This window comes from Tyto alba, unplaced genomic scaffold, assembly GCF_018691265.1.
Source record: "Tyto alba isolate M040663 unplaced genomic scaffold, T.alba_DEE_v4.0 Super-Scaffold_7, whole genome shotgun sequence".
Lineage (NCBI taxonomy): Eukaryota > Metazoa > Chordata > Aves > Strigiformes > Tytonidae > Tyto > Tyto alba.
In genome coordinates, this window is record NW_024881328.1 from 28,348,046 (window position 1) to 28,363,292 (window position 15,247).

General features: G+C 41.0%; 3 protein-coding genes across 9 annotated transcripts in view; 2 read left to right on the forward strand and 1 right to left on the reverse strand.

The window, feature by feature from the left end:
- NBEAL1 (neurobeachin like 1) overlaps positions 1 to 6,584 on the forward strand; it is a 99,894-nt gene extending 93,310 nt beyond the window's left edge. For all 7 annotated transcript variants that reach the window (XM_033010797.2, XM_042783969.1, XM_033010796.2 and 4 more), the window contains one exon: positions 1 to 6,584. In XM_033010797.2, the coding sequence (XP_032866688.1) occupies positions 1 to 77 (77 nt within the window). In that variant the 3' untranslated portion in view covers positions 78 to 6,584.
- On the reverse strand, positions 6,576 to 13,782 carry LOC104364399 (alpha-aspartyl dipeptidase). The gene is made up of 8 exons (XM_033010794.2): positions 13,618 to 13,782; positions 13,440 to 13,528; positions 12,284 to 12,358; positions 11,606 to 11,685; positions 10,034 to 10,207; positions 8,481 to 8,540; positions 7,622 to 7,704; positions 6,576 to 7,088 (listed from the first exon to the last, which is right to left on the reverse strand). Exons 1-8 carry the CDS (start codon positions 13,716 to 13,718, stop codon positions 7,010 to 7,012), a joined length of 741 nt encoding a protein of 246 aa, XP_032866685.1. The 5' UTR covers positions 13,719 to 13,782; the 3' UTR covers positions 6,576 to 7,009.
- LOC104367262 (cytochrome P450 20A1) overlaps positions 13,769 to 15,247 on the forward strand; it is a 17,121-nt gene continuing 15,642 nt past the window's right edge. Inside the window, exons 1-3 of the mRNA XM_042783971.1 lie at positions 13,769 to 13,909; positions 14,496 to 14,545; positions 14,627 to 14,793. Coding sequence (XP_042639905.1) covers positions 13,838 to 13,909; positions 14,496 to 14,545; positions 14,627 to 14,793 — 289 coding nt within the window. The 5' untranslated portion in view covers positions 13,769 to 13,837. The remainder of the gene's footprint in view (positions 13,910 to 14,495; positions 14,546 to 14,626; positions 14,794 to 15,247) is intronic.

Here is a 15,247-nt window from a genome sequence, read left to right on the forward strand (position 1 = left end):
ATGCGCTCAGGTCAGCTTTCCCGAAAGCTGTGGGGATCAAGCAAACGGCTCAGCCAGATTTCATCAGGAGAGACTGAATATAACACTCAAGATTCCAAGTGATTGCTGCTTCTACCTTCGCTCATGGATTCCAGAAACATGTTTAACCATTTGGTCACTTTAAAAGTGTATCTCAACTTTCAGGGGCTTGATTCTTAAGTCTATTGAAGATGAACCTATGGTAGAGGTATAGTAATAAGCATATGTATTCATGCAAGTTAGCTTGCTTGCATATTTTTCCCTAACTGTGTTGACGTGGTCACATTAGAATCCCTCTCTAAATAGCTGCTAAAACTGCATTTCAGAAAAATGGAAGGAAAAAAGAAAAACCAAACCCAAAACCTGAACCTCCAAACCCAAGCTTGCTAATTATATTTAAGATAATTAGCATTTGATTTAAAGCTGAATAAGGTCAGATGCTCCTTGATCACAAAGAAGATATTTGGATTTGCTTTGACAGCATTGTAGTTCCCCAACTTTAAATGAAAATTCTGGCAGTTGCAGTGGTCAGATTCAGAATTGGGATAGCTGACAGTTATGACCTTTTCAATATGTTTTTTAGCCCAATGAACAATTTATTGCAATTTGTTCCTTTAAATGGCTATTGCTATGTTCTTTTGTGTAGTTCCAGTTTTAGGCTGTTCTGCAAGGAACATCTGTGTTGCACTACTTGATTATCAGAAATTGTTTAAAGTACAGACATGAATAACTTCAAAGGAGTTGAAGGTGGTGAAGGAGCTGAAAGAGGTAGGAAATACTTGCTGCTGAAAATTATTTATATTGTTAAGTAGACTAAGACACACACGAAGAAATCCCATAATATATTTAATATCTTGAAGAAATACAGAGGAAGATTCAGGATCTATATGGGTCAAAGATTAATCTGCTTTATTAGTAAGGCAACTCCTACAAACAAAAGATAAATTTTCACTACAGAATAATTTAAACATTGCAGCAGAATGTAATTAAGTAGCACCTGTTTGTTTCTTGGCTTGGTGTTCACCAAACCAGTTGTCAGCCATTTTTTTTCTTTTTTTTGTTTTTCCTGTAAAAACAAGCAGGGAAAAACAGATGGTGTATCCATTTTCAAGATGTGTTTAAGACCTGGGAAAAGCAAATATCAGATCCTTACGTGTGCTATATCCAACAAAATAGTTATGGATTGTATGCTATATTTTGGAGAAGCCCTTACTGAATTTTTTTGGTTTAGCAATATGTGATGATAGAAGGGTGTGTGTTTTTCTATTGTTCTGACATTTTTATAATGTTTATGATTTAAATGATAAACCCCATACTGTTAGAAAAGCCTGGTGCTGAGGGAAAAATACAAATTTTTGGATTGGCGTGTGAAGGTATGTGTGCATGTGTATATATGTGTGTATGTTTGTGTATATATATGTATATACATGTATGTATGTCTATTAAAAGGAGAAAATACGATGGGGTGAGGGGAGTATAGATATGAGGCAGAGCTATAAGTGATTGTTAGCTAGTATGTTCCCTTTCGGCTACCCCTTTCTTCCCTCTACCATCACTTTTCTTGTTATTTTTATTTATTTATGGAAATGAATGTGTGTTTTATCTTCTATAAATGTTAACAGATATTCCCAGTGGCTGGGGAGCTCTTGAACTACCTGAGGAACTCCATAATGTATAATCTAATTTCATTAACTTGTAGCACAATATTTATTAACTTTATAGAAATAGTAATACCTCCTGACCCCACAAAAGAATAAGCTTTACAAGTTCTGATAGTCTCATTAAAACTGTTTTCTCCTCCTCAATTTCTATACTGGAAAAAAAAATCCCTCTTAATGACTGATTAGTGTGCTGTGTAAAGAAAGTTGCGTTGCTTTTTCTTCTGTAAATGAAATCATAAATCAGACTAGTGAACAAGTGGGTCTATGTATGCATAGTTGCAATATTCTAACTAATCACTGTGACGGACTGGATTGTCTAGAAAGTTAGGAGAAAATAAGAATTAATTCCCTGAGTCACTTGCCAAAAGAGCATTAAATTTCCAAAAGTAGAGTGGTGTGGTGTTTTTTTCAGACTCCATGTATGTAAAAAAGCCCCACAGCCCATATTTTCAAATAACCTATAGAGAAGTGAAAAATACTACTTTTAATCAACTACCTATCCAGTGAGAATACTAAGAATGCTCTGAAAGTATTAAGTGTGTATATGAGAATGTGAAGTCTGCTTGTCCATTATGATTTCATAAAGAAGGGATTTCAGTGGAGCTCTTTTGAGTAGTTTTGAAGAATTTCAGCTCAGAATGTGAGATTTTTTTGTGTTATGGGGAGTTGAAAAAATAACTCCTTTGGGGCATCGAGTTGATGGGTTTTATAAGTATGCATACATGTTCTATTTAAATACATACATGAGGTTAAGTGTTTACTTGCAGGGGAAATGGGCAGGGAATTATGATGTTTCAGGCTAGCAGAACCAAATGGAAAAATTGAGGAGATAGGTCTTTTGTAGTGTTTGGTGAGAGCATAGTATTTTGTCTCTTGCACAGAGGGGTTTTGCATAAGGATTTGAGAATGTCCTGCTGTGGGCTAGGTATGTTTATACAACAGTTGAATTAATGTTTTTAGTAGTTTAATATTAAAGAATACTGAATACACTGTGTCAAATTTAAGTAAAAGATAATGTAGTTGCAAAAACAGGGGATGAAAGACAGGGGGTGAAGAGCTTTGACATTTGAATGCCATGATTTCAGTACATCACAAGTATTAGCTAATCTTCACAAATCTTTGGGACAGGTTTAAATGTGGATAGTTCTTGGGCTCTCAAACTTGAGGCTAGTTTGTGCTCAGCATGAAGCAGCAGAAGCAGAAAGAAGAGGGGGACAGATGAGCTCTGAGCTGCTTCATGCTCTACACAGAATGGCAATAGCCCTTGCCTGTTTATCGCTTACCTGGTGCTTGAGGATGGGAGGTGTACACCATCACATGCTTAGCATTCTTGCCGGAGGCCTCTAGAAAGACCCCCATAGGTTTTTGAAGGTCTGCACTTTGCTTTAGATAAAACTGGCTTTAAATAAAAGATACAGCTCATGTGAGCATTACTTGGTATGTTGTTTCTTTCGATTTTAACTTATTTGTATAAGTCTCCTTAAAAGTAGAAAATAAGTTTTCTGATCAGCCCTCTAGATTGGTTGAATTGCAGTCTGCTATGCAGTGCACTGTGAATTAGTGAACTCGCTTTCATAATTTGATTTCCTCAACTCAATAAAGCTTAGGATCACCTTTTGTTTTTCATGTGGTATTGGTGAAATAAGATTCTCTTTTGGTTTTGATCCAAGATTTATTTAAGTATAAAAAGTAAAGCTGTGAGATGAGAGAATTATGATTAGGAACTCAGAACAAACAATTCTCAAGTAACAGTTGTTTCCTAACACTATGTTTGTCAAGATCAACTTGGTGGTGTTTTCTTACTTTTAATTTTTGGAACAATCCTAATGATAGTTATCAAAGTTTAAGATATGCGTACCTTTGAAGCTGAGTAAATAAGTAGGAGTGTAAATATATATATCTAAATAAACATGAAAACTATCTCTTCATACCTGTATATGAATGAGATCAGGTAGTTAGCAGTATTGAGTAACTTCTCTGTAGCAGTTTTGAACTTGCATACCAAATGATGATATTTAAAGACCTCTCTCCTTTACTTCAAGTGAAATGTTTGTTAAATTTCTCTTTCTCAATTTACTTATATTTTTTATAGTATTTTTAGTTGTCTCTTTATAGGGAAGAATCTCATCTGGTCTGCAGTTTTAGTACAATACAAGCATTCAGAAAGTGAAATGTTTGATATTCAAGTTAGCATCTGACTTATGCAAATTATTCTATATCAATATACTTGTTACCTAATACTCTCTAATAGGATATCTAGAAACCATGTCTTCTATCATCCGTGTGGTTTACTGACACAAAATAATAATCCCAATTTTAAACTAACCGCACTTCTTATAATGGTTAATACTCATTGTGGAGATTAGGTTTTAGAAAACCTGTTTGATTTTAAAAAGAAAAAAGAAAAAAAAAAAAAACAAACCAAACAATAACACCCTTACACACACATTAGAATTGTTTTGGTAATCTACAATATTGATACAAACAAGCTTCGTTCCCTTGGTATACCTTAGATCATTAATATTATCTCAAAACAGGTTCATCAAAGTCTTTCCAGGCTTTAAATAGTCTAGTCAATTGGCCACTTTATAAGGATCCTCTTTAAAGTTGTGTTTCTGTGTCTTTTAAATGAAGTGCTAAGAACTAAGTTTCTACACTTAGTAAAAAACCTGTATGAGACTGGTAACAGTCCTACATCAGTCTTCTTTTAAGATAATCCTGCAGGAATTAAAGTTATTTTTATTTGTAATGCACAATAATTAGGTAGGTCTTCTAACTCTTGCCTTAGTTGATGGGAGCTATATACCTCACTTCCCTAGACCATGTCTCCCTCCTCCCTGTTTCCTCTGCAAGTCTTTCCCAATCTCAATTAACAAAATAATTAGAAAATACATGTGCATATGTGTATTTAGTTGAAAATGTATATCTATATACAGATTATGGTATGGTAGGGAGGTTTAGAGATAGGGAGTAGAGAGGGCATCAGCCTCCTACTTGTACCTTTGAGAGTCTGTGTAGACACTTGCTCTGTATTGTCACCTGAAGGCACTCTTCCACTGTTAAAGGCACATTGCTGGCTAGGTTAGATGCTGAGGCTAGGTGCTGTGAATATTTAAATTGTTTTCCTTTCAAAAAAAATAAAAGCACATATAAATGCATATCATAATGTCAACCTAAGGCCTGATGTAATAAATACTGTTAGATGAAAGCACTACATAGGTTTATGTTTAATTGAGTGCAAATTCAAGCATGTGCTTCGGTGCTTACCAGAATGGGCTTTTCATGCTTTTTGATTTTAAAGGTATGTCGGTTTCAACTGTAAACATGACACTTGTTAGTCTCCTTTTGGGGAGAGTAACAGTTTTTGTGCAGTCATATGCATGTGGGTTCATTGTATACCAATGTTAGACTCAACTGAAGTGTTTGGAAGATGTCTTTCCTTCCATCCCAAGGAACCAAATTCTCCTTGTTCTTGCTAATTGCCCTTGCTAGCATATATTTTTAAAGGAAGCAAGGGTTTTATGAAAAGCTACTGCAGGTAAAACAAAACAGTTGGTAAAATAATATTGTCCCCTTCTTCACTATTAGAGTCATCAGATGCCTGAATGCAGAAATGCCTCTGAGTGGCAGCATAGCATGCTTTGTACAGTTTGAGTCAAGTGCTGTTCATCCTACTGCAATCTTGGAACACTCCATATGTGAGGAACTGCTTGTAGTGTTTAATCAAAAATACCTTTTGTTTGGTTTTAATTCAGCTCTTTGCTGTGCATCTGAGAGAACTGGTATGGCTTTCTTTTGATTACCATTTACCCAAATGGCCCAGATAAAATAGGCGTTTCACTTCTTTTCTTCAGGAGAATACCTCCAGTTGTGTGTTCTTTCTGTTTTCATCTACTGGACTTGGGAAATTTGGCAAGTATTTCCAAAGCTCAGGTCTGTGATTATACTAGGTACAGACACAATTTTATAACACATCTTCTGTCCCAGAAGCATGATTGTCAGTATAGATTATGGTTTAAAGCTGCTAAGGTGTTTTGAGATTAAAATATAAAACATCCAGCTATATATATCATAGATCTAACTGAACTTAGAGGCCACTTGTTTATTTAGCTTCCTATCTAGTCAGTATTTTCCTCTTGAGGGAGCCATATTTTTCTGCCTTGAAGTAACTTTTTAAAATAAACTTGCACCTGACAGTACTGCTTTAGTCATACACAGCTGTTAGTTGTTGCTTAAAGAAAGCCACGAGGGAAAAAAAATTAAAGGAAAACTTGCAATACATGTTCTGATTCAACCCTTCACTATGCAGGAGCATCTTAATATAAGATTAGATAAATGCTGCTTGTAAGACTTACCTCCCTTTGGTCAGTGTTTTGATGGAAGCTATGATGCTGTTCAGTTTGCTTGATAAATTTTTACTAAAGCTAATGAGGTAGTGGAAGCAAAGGCCTTACAGCAACAGTTAACCGTATCTTCTGATAATTCTTACAGATTGTGCAAATATGTGATTACAAATGGGTTTTTAAATGCCAAAAAATGCCTTTTTTTAAAGAATTAAATGTTAGGTCTGAGGAGTGTTGGAAATACCTACTTTCAAAAATGACCCTTCAAGCACTGTAATGAACTTGCTGTCAGTCTTCTGTGCAATATCTTTTTCCCTTCCGGGTGCTTTAAGAGTATACTGTATGTCTTATTTTGTTTTGATCAGTATGTTTTAAGAGTGTGTATATTAGCTAATGATGGATTTTTTTCTGTATAGCATGGTGGAAGATGTTTTAAAATTTTGCACTTTTCTAGGATTTGCAAGTTTGTAACCTGACACTTTTTAACATGCACACTTTTGTATATAATTAGCATTGTATATATTTAACATGAGTCTGAAGCAAATAAAAGTAATTGAATGCATAAATTCTCCCTTTATTAATAGTGCAAAAATGAAACTGAGTACACTAATTGAACAATTATTTCATTTAGCAGGCAAAGCTAGGCAGCAGGAACAGCTGACTTGGTGTCCTGTCTTAACTGTGTTAAAGTAACTTTTTTTTTTTTTTTTTTGGGTGGGGAAGGAATCAAAGTGGATGCATGAACGTACAGACCCTTTCAGACTAAGAATAGCTATGATTACTCAAGTATTGCAATAAAAATTGATTTTACTGGAAAGGGGAGATGTCTGAGACACAAATTAGGGTAGCGAAAAGAGGCCACTAATACTTATTTATCTTTGTAAATAAAGACAAGGTTCTCCACCCACCCTGAGACTAGAAGCATCTATTTCATTCCTCTTCGTTGTCTTCTCATATAGTGAATTTTGCTGCAGAATATATGCAAGGCTACAGATTCTGGAGATTACTGTCAATCAGGAGGAAACTGAAATCTGTTCCAGGCTCATGTTCAGTTGGTTTTTTGCCCCTGTAAACAAGACAAACCATGCGGTGAGCTTTAACGGGAGCTAGGACTAGTGTACTTCCATCTGTTACTAGGGATAGAACAAGGCATCCTTATTCATAACACGCAGAGTTTTGACTCCCTTCCTTGCCTGCATCACGGGACATATATATTAGATTACTTAGTAATGTTCATATGACTAAAGACATGTGTTCCCTTGTACTAGAGTTCAATGCATTAGGGCCAAACTGGCATTCCCCTGGCCTTCACTACTGGGGCTCTTTCCGTGAACATCATTTGGAAACACAACCATCAATGAATGTAATGCCATTGCGCTTGCTGGGTAAGTCAGACATCCTTTAGAGTGCTGTCATAGTGCCTGCTCCTTCGGAGCATAAAGCAATACTCATGTTTTTCCCCAAAGAGAAACAGAAGCAAGGGTTAAGCAAGTTAAGTGACTTCTCATGTGGGGGACAGGCAGCGTGTGCCAGGGGTCTAATAGAAGTCTCTCTTCCTTTCCATTGGAAGGAGGATATCAATGCAAATGAAGCATTTACCTCAAAAACAGACGTGCTCCTGTCACTCCTTGCAAGGTGGCTTTGTCTCCTTCCACTAGCAGCATCGCACCTTCCCGCAAGCCCTAATGTTGGTAGAAACATTTAACATTATTTTCAAGCTATTTGAAAGGCTAGAGTGCTTGTCACAAGCAGGCTGGTCTTAGTGCAGCTTGCCTTGACTACAGACAAGATTTTTTTTGTGCACCTATTTCTAACAAAAATGCCAAGACAAAATTAGGTGAGTTATCTTGTTTTAGAAACTGGTTTTCTTGTTTATTTTTCACTTTTAAAGGAAAAACCATTAAGGAAAAAAGGAGAGTGTGTTTTTTCCACAATTACTTCTGCTACCACCATTCTTGTATCCAGTTTGGGCCACAAAACAGCCAGCTTGGTTTGTTAGAGCACAGACTTTATGGTCTAGGCTCAAGCACAAAGATGGGAAACACAGAGGTCCCACTTCCCCAGACAGACACGCTGTAATTACAAACATACTAGTGAATGGGCATATTCAGAAACCTACAGAGATTAAAACAAAGTGTAAAGTTAAGAATACCTGAAAAAAGATTAAAGGAAGTATCTTACCATCTATAAGCACACCACCCCCAACATGCAACATCTGATTGGTGGCCAGTGACTGGAAAGATTAGAGCTGTTTAAAAGACAATTTGGCAACAGGACGCCAAGCATCTAATAGGCGGAATGCATTTCATTAGTTCTAACCCATTTTCTGCAAATGAGCATGCCACAGCTCTGTAAGGCTTATCAGGCAGGGGAACCGACACTGAAAGCTAGCAAGAATGCATTTAAAATGTTTACCATGCTACAGCCATAAGCTTCCTGATTGGGAACTAGTACTCACCAGAACTGGAGGGGTGTTTGGTTCTTCGTGATATTGGCGAATTCTTTCCTCTCTGGTCTCCTGCAATAATGAGTGTAGATTCAGCTGCCCAGGCAGTAAGGTAGGACTTGGAGCTATCCAAGTAGCATGACATCAAGAAATTTCATAACATTAAATAAAGGAAGCACTTCCCCTCAAGCAGAATACAGTGGCAGGATTGACTTTAACAGATAATATATTTTATCTTTCATCACTAGCAGCAATTGCTGCAGGTTGATCGAATAGCATTTGCACAATCCCAAGCCTGAAAAGCCTTAAAACTTACTTCTACTTCATCCAGCGCTTTTTTTTTTTTTTTTTTTTTTTTTTTTTTAATTAAAAATGCTCTCTCTGTGTGCTCACCCTCACAACAAGAGCACTGAGAAAGGTAGTGGAAGCAGATGCCTGAGATGCCACCTTCATAAAAGAGGGTAGTGAAACATGGGTCTCCACTGATTAAATATGTGCTTGTTTGTCCTCAAGCAGGTATTGCAGTGAAGAATTTCCTTCTGTGAACAGCTCTGCTATGCTTCCTGAGGGTTTGCTGCTGAACTGAGCAACAGTAGTTAAAGAACTCAAACCAGAAGGATTTGTTGGTAAGGAAACACAGGAACACAGCAGGGACTTGGTACAGCACAGAGGTACAGCCTCCTCGGAAAAACAGCACAAGTTATTTAAGACTGCCTGCTTATCTAGTAACAAACTGATTAAATGAGTACCTAAAATTTTGTCTTAATTCTATGAAGCATACCCTTACCTTCCATCTCTCCATTGTCCCCTAATTCTTAATACTTCTTCTGACCATGAAGAAATTTTGATTACAAGGAAGAAAGTATTTGGGCTGTTAAAAGATGCACTACAGAAATTGTTCCCTGAGTAATTAGCTCCCAACAGGCTATTTGAGAATCAGCTCTTCCATACAGTGGAGATGTCAGTCTTTGTGCTTGATGGATAAAGTGTTTTTCTTTCAGCTGTATTAGTACATGTGTTTGCTCAGTACTGGACATTACAGGGTCTGTTCTCTGTGAGGACACTAGCACCAAGGTATTTTCTTACACAACACGATTGCATGCAGTCTCAAGATCTCCCTGTTGTGATGGTTCCTTCAGACATTTAGATATTTGAGCCTCTTAATGTATGTGTGTTAGGTCTTCTCAAGCAGCAAGCAAGACAGACTGTGGCAGGACTTTCCAGAAACACAGTGCATTGCATCTTAACATTTCAAGTTTATCTCTCCCACCCCCACCCCCTGCCCCAATTCCATGCCAGGTATGAAGCAACAGTGTTTCAGACATTGCAGAGCTTCTATTTGTGAAAAACACTTTGTTCCACCTCAGTAATGCCTTTGCCAACTCCTCTTCCCACTCAAAGAAAAGCTTTAGGAGGAAGAAAAATGTTACTGCCTCACTGGCATTTCCACTTGCTCTAGGGAGCAGCTGTTAGACATTCTATAGCTTTGTACTCCTCACGTATGCACACTCTCGTTACACCTCTGCACACTGGTTACTGTGTTAGCTCTGGCATGCTTTACTTACGCCCATGTGAGTGCTTTTAACATCTGGGTCCAGGTAGTGGGGGTTAATGTTAAAAGGAACTAAACCTAGAGCCTGCAGGGAAGGTGGATAAACAATTGGCATGTCATTGGTAGTATTGATGCTGATGGTCGCCACGTTAGTTCCTGCACTGGATCCCATGTAAGGAATCCCATCCTGAAAGACAAAAGCAATGATTAGTATGCAGTATCACAACTAGGAACTGCATTTTATAACGTCTATCAATCTCAGAGGCTCAGTGATCAGATCAGACTTGGCCCTTCTAGCTCATCTCACTGCTAACTTTACAGGTGGAAAGCAGAACAACAGTAATTCGGGTTTTAAGGTGAGCAGTAGTTTGTATATGTCATGGTTGTCAGAGAACTAGCTGTTGAATGTCCTCTACTCACAACTCTGTGACCCTGTCACAAGAGGGAACTTACAAGGTTGTCAGTGCATATATTGGACTTTACAATTAAGAGAGGAGAGACTTGTCTGCATTGCAGTTATAGGAAGTACCTGAACTAGCTTCTGAAGAGAGCAGAGCATCTGAAACGGAGTGCCATGTTGCCACTGCATCAGCTTGCCAGTACCGTGACCATCCAGTTCAGCACTAGTTTAAGTATTACTACCATGTATATAGTACTATATACTATACTGTACATGGAAGGACTCCCCACAAACGTTCAAGTATATGGATAATGCTGAACAATTTGTAAAAATACGCTATCTTGAGAGAGCTGGTGCTAATATAACCGAATAGTTATCTAGACTTCAGTGGGACTCAAACATTTCTGGCTTTTTTCCCCCCCCACACGCATTGAATTTCGGTGTGTTAAGACAGCCTAGCTAACCTTTCTTCTTGGCAGCCCGCCTTTTCAAACATACTGTGCATGCCTCAGTCTGCCTGAAGTTGTTTGCAGTTCTACATTGCTAGCAGAACACCTTGCTTCTGCTCTGCTCCATGGATGGCATATCTTTGCTGTGCCTTACAAGATTCACCAGCCAGAATGGGACTGCTGACTGGAAGGGCCTAATGGCATTTGTACCTCTCAATTCCAGGCCAAGGATGTACTCAAGGTAATTACACCATTTTCAATGTCAACAGGACATTGTCTAAAAGGCATATATGGATCCAACTCTATCATCAGTTTATTAGCAGACAACCTGCAATTTGTCTACTTTATATCTTGTTAATAGATACAATATGTTCATCTCAAGCTGAAAAACAGGGTTTCTGGACAGATTAAATCCCGCACCATTCTTCATTGGTATTTTAAGTTAAGGGGCTCACTTCTAAGGTACTATGCAGCATTGTGCATCTCAAGGTCTTGCAGTCCCAGATCTGTGAAACTGCCCTAGAAAGACAGGCTGCTGACCTTAGACTTTTCAGGCTTCAGTGACTAATGACAGCCTTATTTGGCCACAGATTTCAGTTCACCCGGTTGTATGAGATGGCTTAAGATTTGAAGTAAATTAGAAACAAAGACGTAGAATCAAGTTGGATTTGTCTGAACAAAAGCTTACGCACGACATCCTGCCATTCAGACCTGGCTTGAGTCCTGTAGTTTTTACCTCAAGAACTCGCTTCCTGATCTCCTGTATCAGACTGTTGTCGTAGAGAGCTTTCAGGAGACGGAATGTGTTCCCACCTCCTGCAGAAAGAGAGACCAGCTTATATAACGTGCTTTCACCAGCAGTTTTAATTGAAGCCTTTACAAACTTGGCAGGTTCAGTGATTTCTACGCTCTATTCAGGGTAGTATCCTGCTTTGAGCAGCAGTAAAATTAGAATGATCATTGGGCAGGCCATGGGGTCATGCCCAGAGAGAGTCCTTCCTGTAACACTGACACTGGCTGTTTGACAGCAGACACTGTTCTGATGCCCAGGAGCGTGGTATTAGGACTACGCTCAGTTTCAGCACAGTAGCCCTGAATCTTCTTAGACCTGATAAAGTGATAATATAGCTGTGATGATCATGTTTTTAGCAGTGAAGTACTGTTCAAATTAATAATTTGAAATACTGAATAATGAAACTTACTAGAGATGAAGTTCCATTAATAAATTTCTCCTACTTCCCTCCCCACCACTACATTTAGGGTCTTACTGTTCCCAATTAAAGTACTGTTTTCTGTAGTTTCTAATAATTGCTAGGCCCGACTTTTTCATTGTTGTATCTACAGTGCCAGCTCTGAGCAGGACTAATCCAGTGCCCTATATAAGCCCTCCCAGGGAGCAAGAAGTAAAACTTACCGATAAATATTGCTTCAGATTTCCTTACAGCCTCTACTGGATCACAAGATTCATGAATGCTGTCCAGCCCATAACCTTCAATGAAAAAGTATTTACCTTTGCCACTTCAGTTTGGTGGAAGGATGCAGTATGTTCAACCCCTGCCTGCCCGCTGCCCTGACCCCAAGCCACATGTCTCAACAGACAACCAGGAAAATTTCAGAGAACTCTACAACACAGAACAGAGTATATGTCCTACATTAGTGCAGGGCTCCTGCATCCAGCTGTACCAAAGGAAATGTTTGCTTTATGGATATACATGCTCAGTGTCTAAGAGCAGAGCATTTCACTCAGCAGGTGCAGGCTGAGGCACAAAGTGCTGCTGAGCGTTACTGGCTAACCAGAAAATAAGAGAAGTGAAAAAGCTGTCAGTCTTCAGCTTGGCTGTGAGCCTGAAGAGGATCTGCCATCATTGGTCTAGCATTACTAGTGCAAATATCTGATCTGAGTATTTTTTTCTGTGATGGTTAAAATGTCTGGCTTTAACAGATGTGCCTTTCTGGGCTTCACTGAGTACATGAAGTGCTGGGAGAGCCAGATCCACATGGACATTTGATAGCAGCAGACTTTCTGCAAGCCAAGGAGTAAAGTGTGCTGCTCAGGGAAGTGAGTACAGATTATTACTACAGCAACAGGTCCAAAGTTATCCTGAACAGTGATAGATATTAGGTGGAGGGGTTGCTGTAGACGACTCTGGAAAGATCTTTGCTCAAAGCAAAGCTCCATTGCTGTTCATCATGGAGGTATCTGGGTGTTGCAGGGCTTGAGCAGAGGTTTAAGATGGATGGGAAGAAATGTTCCCCCATGTGATTAAGGAGGATAAAAATATGCCACTTAGTATTCAGGAATAAAAACTTCCTCCCTGAAGTGGTTAGAAGTGTTTGCAACAGGATTTCTTCCGGAGGCCTCTTAAGCATCTAGTTCTAGGTCGAAGTTAGCCAACAGCTCCCTGCTGCTCTCGCTGCCCGTAACTTAACAGCGTGCAGCATCCCTAGCCAAGGCCCCCTCTCCCCCCCGTTCTCCGGCACCATCCCCCCTCGTCCCCCAGGAACCCCGAGTTTGCCGAGGTGCTCGCCCCCTCTCAGGGCGCGGCTGCCCCGGGGCGGGCCAGCCTTACCCAGGCTCTCGAACTTCTCCCGCGCCGTGCGGGCGTAGGCGTCTCGGTCGTGCAGGGCGTAGGGAACGAACAGCACCCGCTTCACCTTCCTGGGAGAAGAGAAGGGAGAGCGCGTTTAGGGCCGCGGAGGTGGGGGCCGGCCCGGGGCAGGCTCCCCCAGCCCCTGCGCCGCGCTTACTCCCCGAGGAAGCTCTTGATGTGCTGCTGGCAGTGGCCCAGATACCCCCCTCCGTGCAGGGTCGAGTTGGAGACCAGCAGCAGGCGCCGCGGGCCCCCCATGCCGCCGCGGGCGCTGCCCTCGGCCCGGCCCGGCCCGGCCCGGCCCGCCCCTTCCTGCCCCGCCGGCGGGCCGCGGGGTGGGGCCCAGCCGCCGCCGCTCCCGCCGCCCCGGCCCGGCCATGCTGGACTTCGCCATCTTTGCCGTTACTTTTTTGTTCATCCTGGTGGGCGCCGTGCTCTACCTCTACCCGGTAATGCTGCCGGCGGCGGGAAGGGTGTGAGGCGGGGGGGGCCCCGGCCCGGCCCGGCCCGGCCCGGCCCCCGGTGCAGGCAGGCAGGCAGGCAGGGCCGCGCTGGGTGCCCGGGGCCGGGGCGGCGGAGGTGGCTGGCCCCTGCCGGAGCGGAGCGCTTGTGGTGCCGGCGTTCCCGGCCCGCCTGGGCCACGCTCCGGCACACCTCCTGTTTGATATGCTAGGGTGAATCCCTCTTAGAAAGGCTTTATCTGCTCACCCTGCACGTGTGCGGATCTCCAGGGCAAAATCTGGCTGTAAGATCTACATTGCAAACCTGACCCTTTAAATCTTTGCGCAGGGATCTTTCATCTAACCAGATGAATAATCCTGGTTTAGCCAGTGGGAGCGGGCACGCAGAGTTGACTGGCTTCATAAGCCTTAGCAGGTTTGAGGTCTGAAGAGGGGGCTTATCTGGCGTTTGTTTAATGTTTTTAAGTAGTGCAGCAGTATTGATGTGGAAAATCCATCTCTCCTGCTGGAAGGCTGCAGGGCTTGTATAAAATCTAAATTCAAGGAGGTTAATGCATTCCCTTTTACTCTCTAGGCATCTAGGCAAGCATCAGGTATCCCTGGGCTGGCTCCAACTGATGAAAAGTAAGTGCTTTTTACATCAGTCAAGTTCAGCCTTGGCAGCAGATGCTGTTCATGACCAATTATCCTCTTTGTGTTCCTCAGGGATGGCAACCTGCCAGATATCATTGCCAGCAGCAGTTTGCATGAGTTCCTGGTGAACCTTCATGAGAAGTATGGCCCACTGGTCTCCTTCTGGTTTGGAAGGCGTCTTGTTGTCAGTCTTGGCTCAATTGATCTCCTGAAACAACATATTAACCCCAACCGGTTGTGTAAGTGTCCTTTGCTTTGTCTTTTAGTTCATTTGTTCCTTCTGGCCTTGCTGGACATCCTTTGTCAAAGGAAGCTGGGATTTCATTCTAAGTAGAAAGAAAGTGAGACTTTGTTTACAGCTGACACGGTGGTTCATTCAGGCATGTCTTTGGTCCTGCTTATTTCACATGAATTTCAGTGACCAAGAGTCACTGCTGTCTAGTGACCATCAAGAAATTAGTAGGCTCGTGTCTTTTATCATCTCCCTACAGGCAAACGTTTATGGAAAGCGTCACGCTTGTTAGCCACTTGAAACAGCAAGGCAAAGATTCTGTAGCAACTTAACGTACATTTTAAAAGCAGCTTGAAATACAGTTTAAGAGGGAGAAATTTGCTAAATTAAGTCTAAAAGGCGCTGTGCTAGTTTTAGGTAGCTCCCCTGTGTGGCTCTGTGTGGAGGTTTTTAAAGTATTA

Bases quoted from the DNA above. Each gene is read 5' to 3' on its own strand.
- LOC104364399 (XM_033010794.2), bottom strand. From the start codon at position 13,718: ATGGGGGGCCCGCGGCGCCTGCTGCTGGTCTCCAACTCGACCCTGCAC. The intron at 11,686-12,283 runs GTAAGTTTTACT...CTCTTTCTGCAG, and splicing joins ATCTGAAGCAATATTTATCG to GAGGTGGGAACACATTCCGT. The intron at 7,705-8,480 runs GTGAGTACTAGT...TACCAACATTAG, and splicing joins CAAACACCCCTCCAGTTCTG to GGCTTGCGGGAAGGTGCGAT.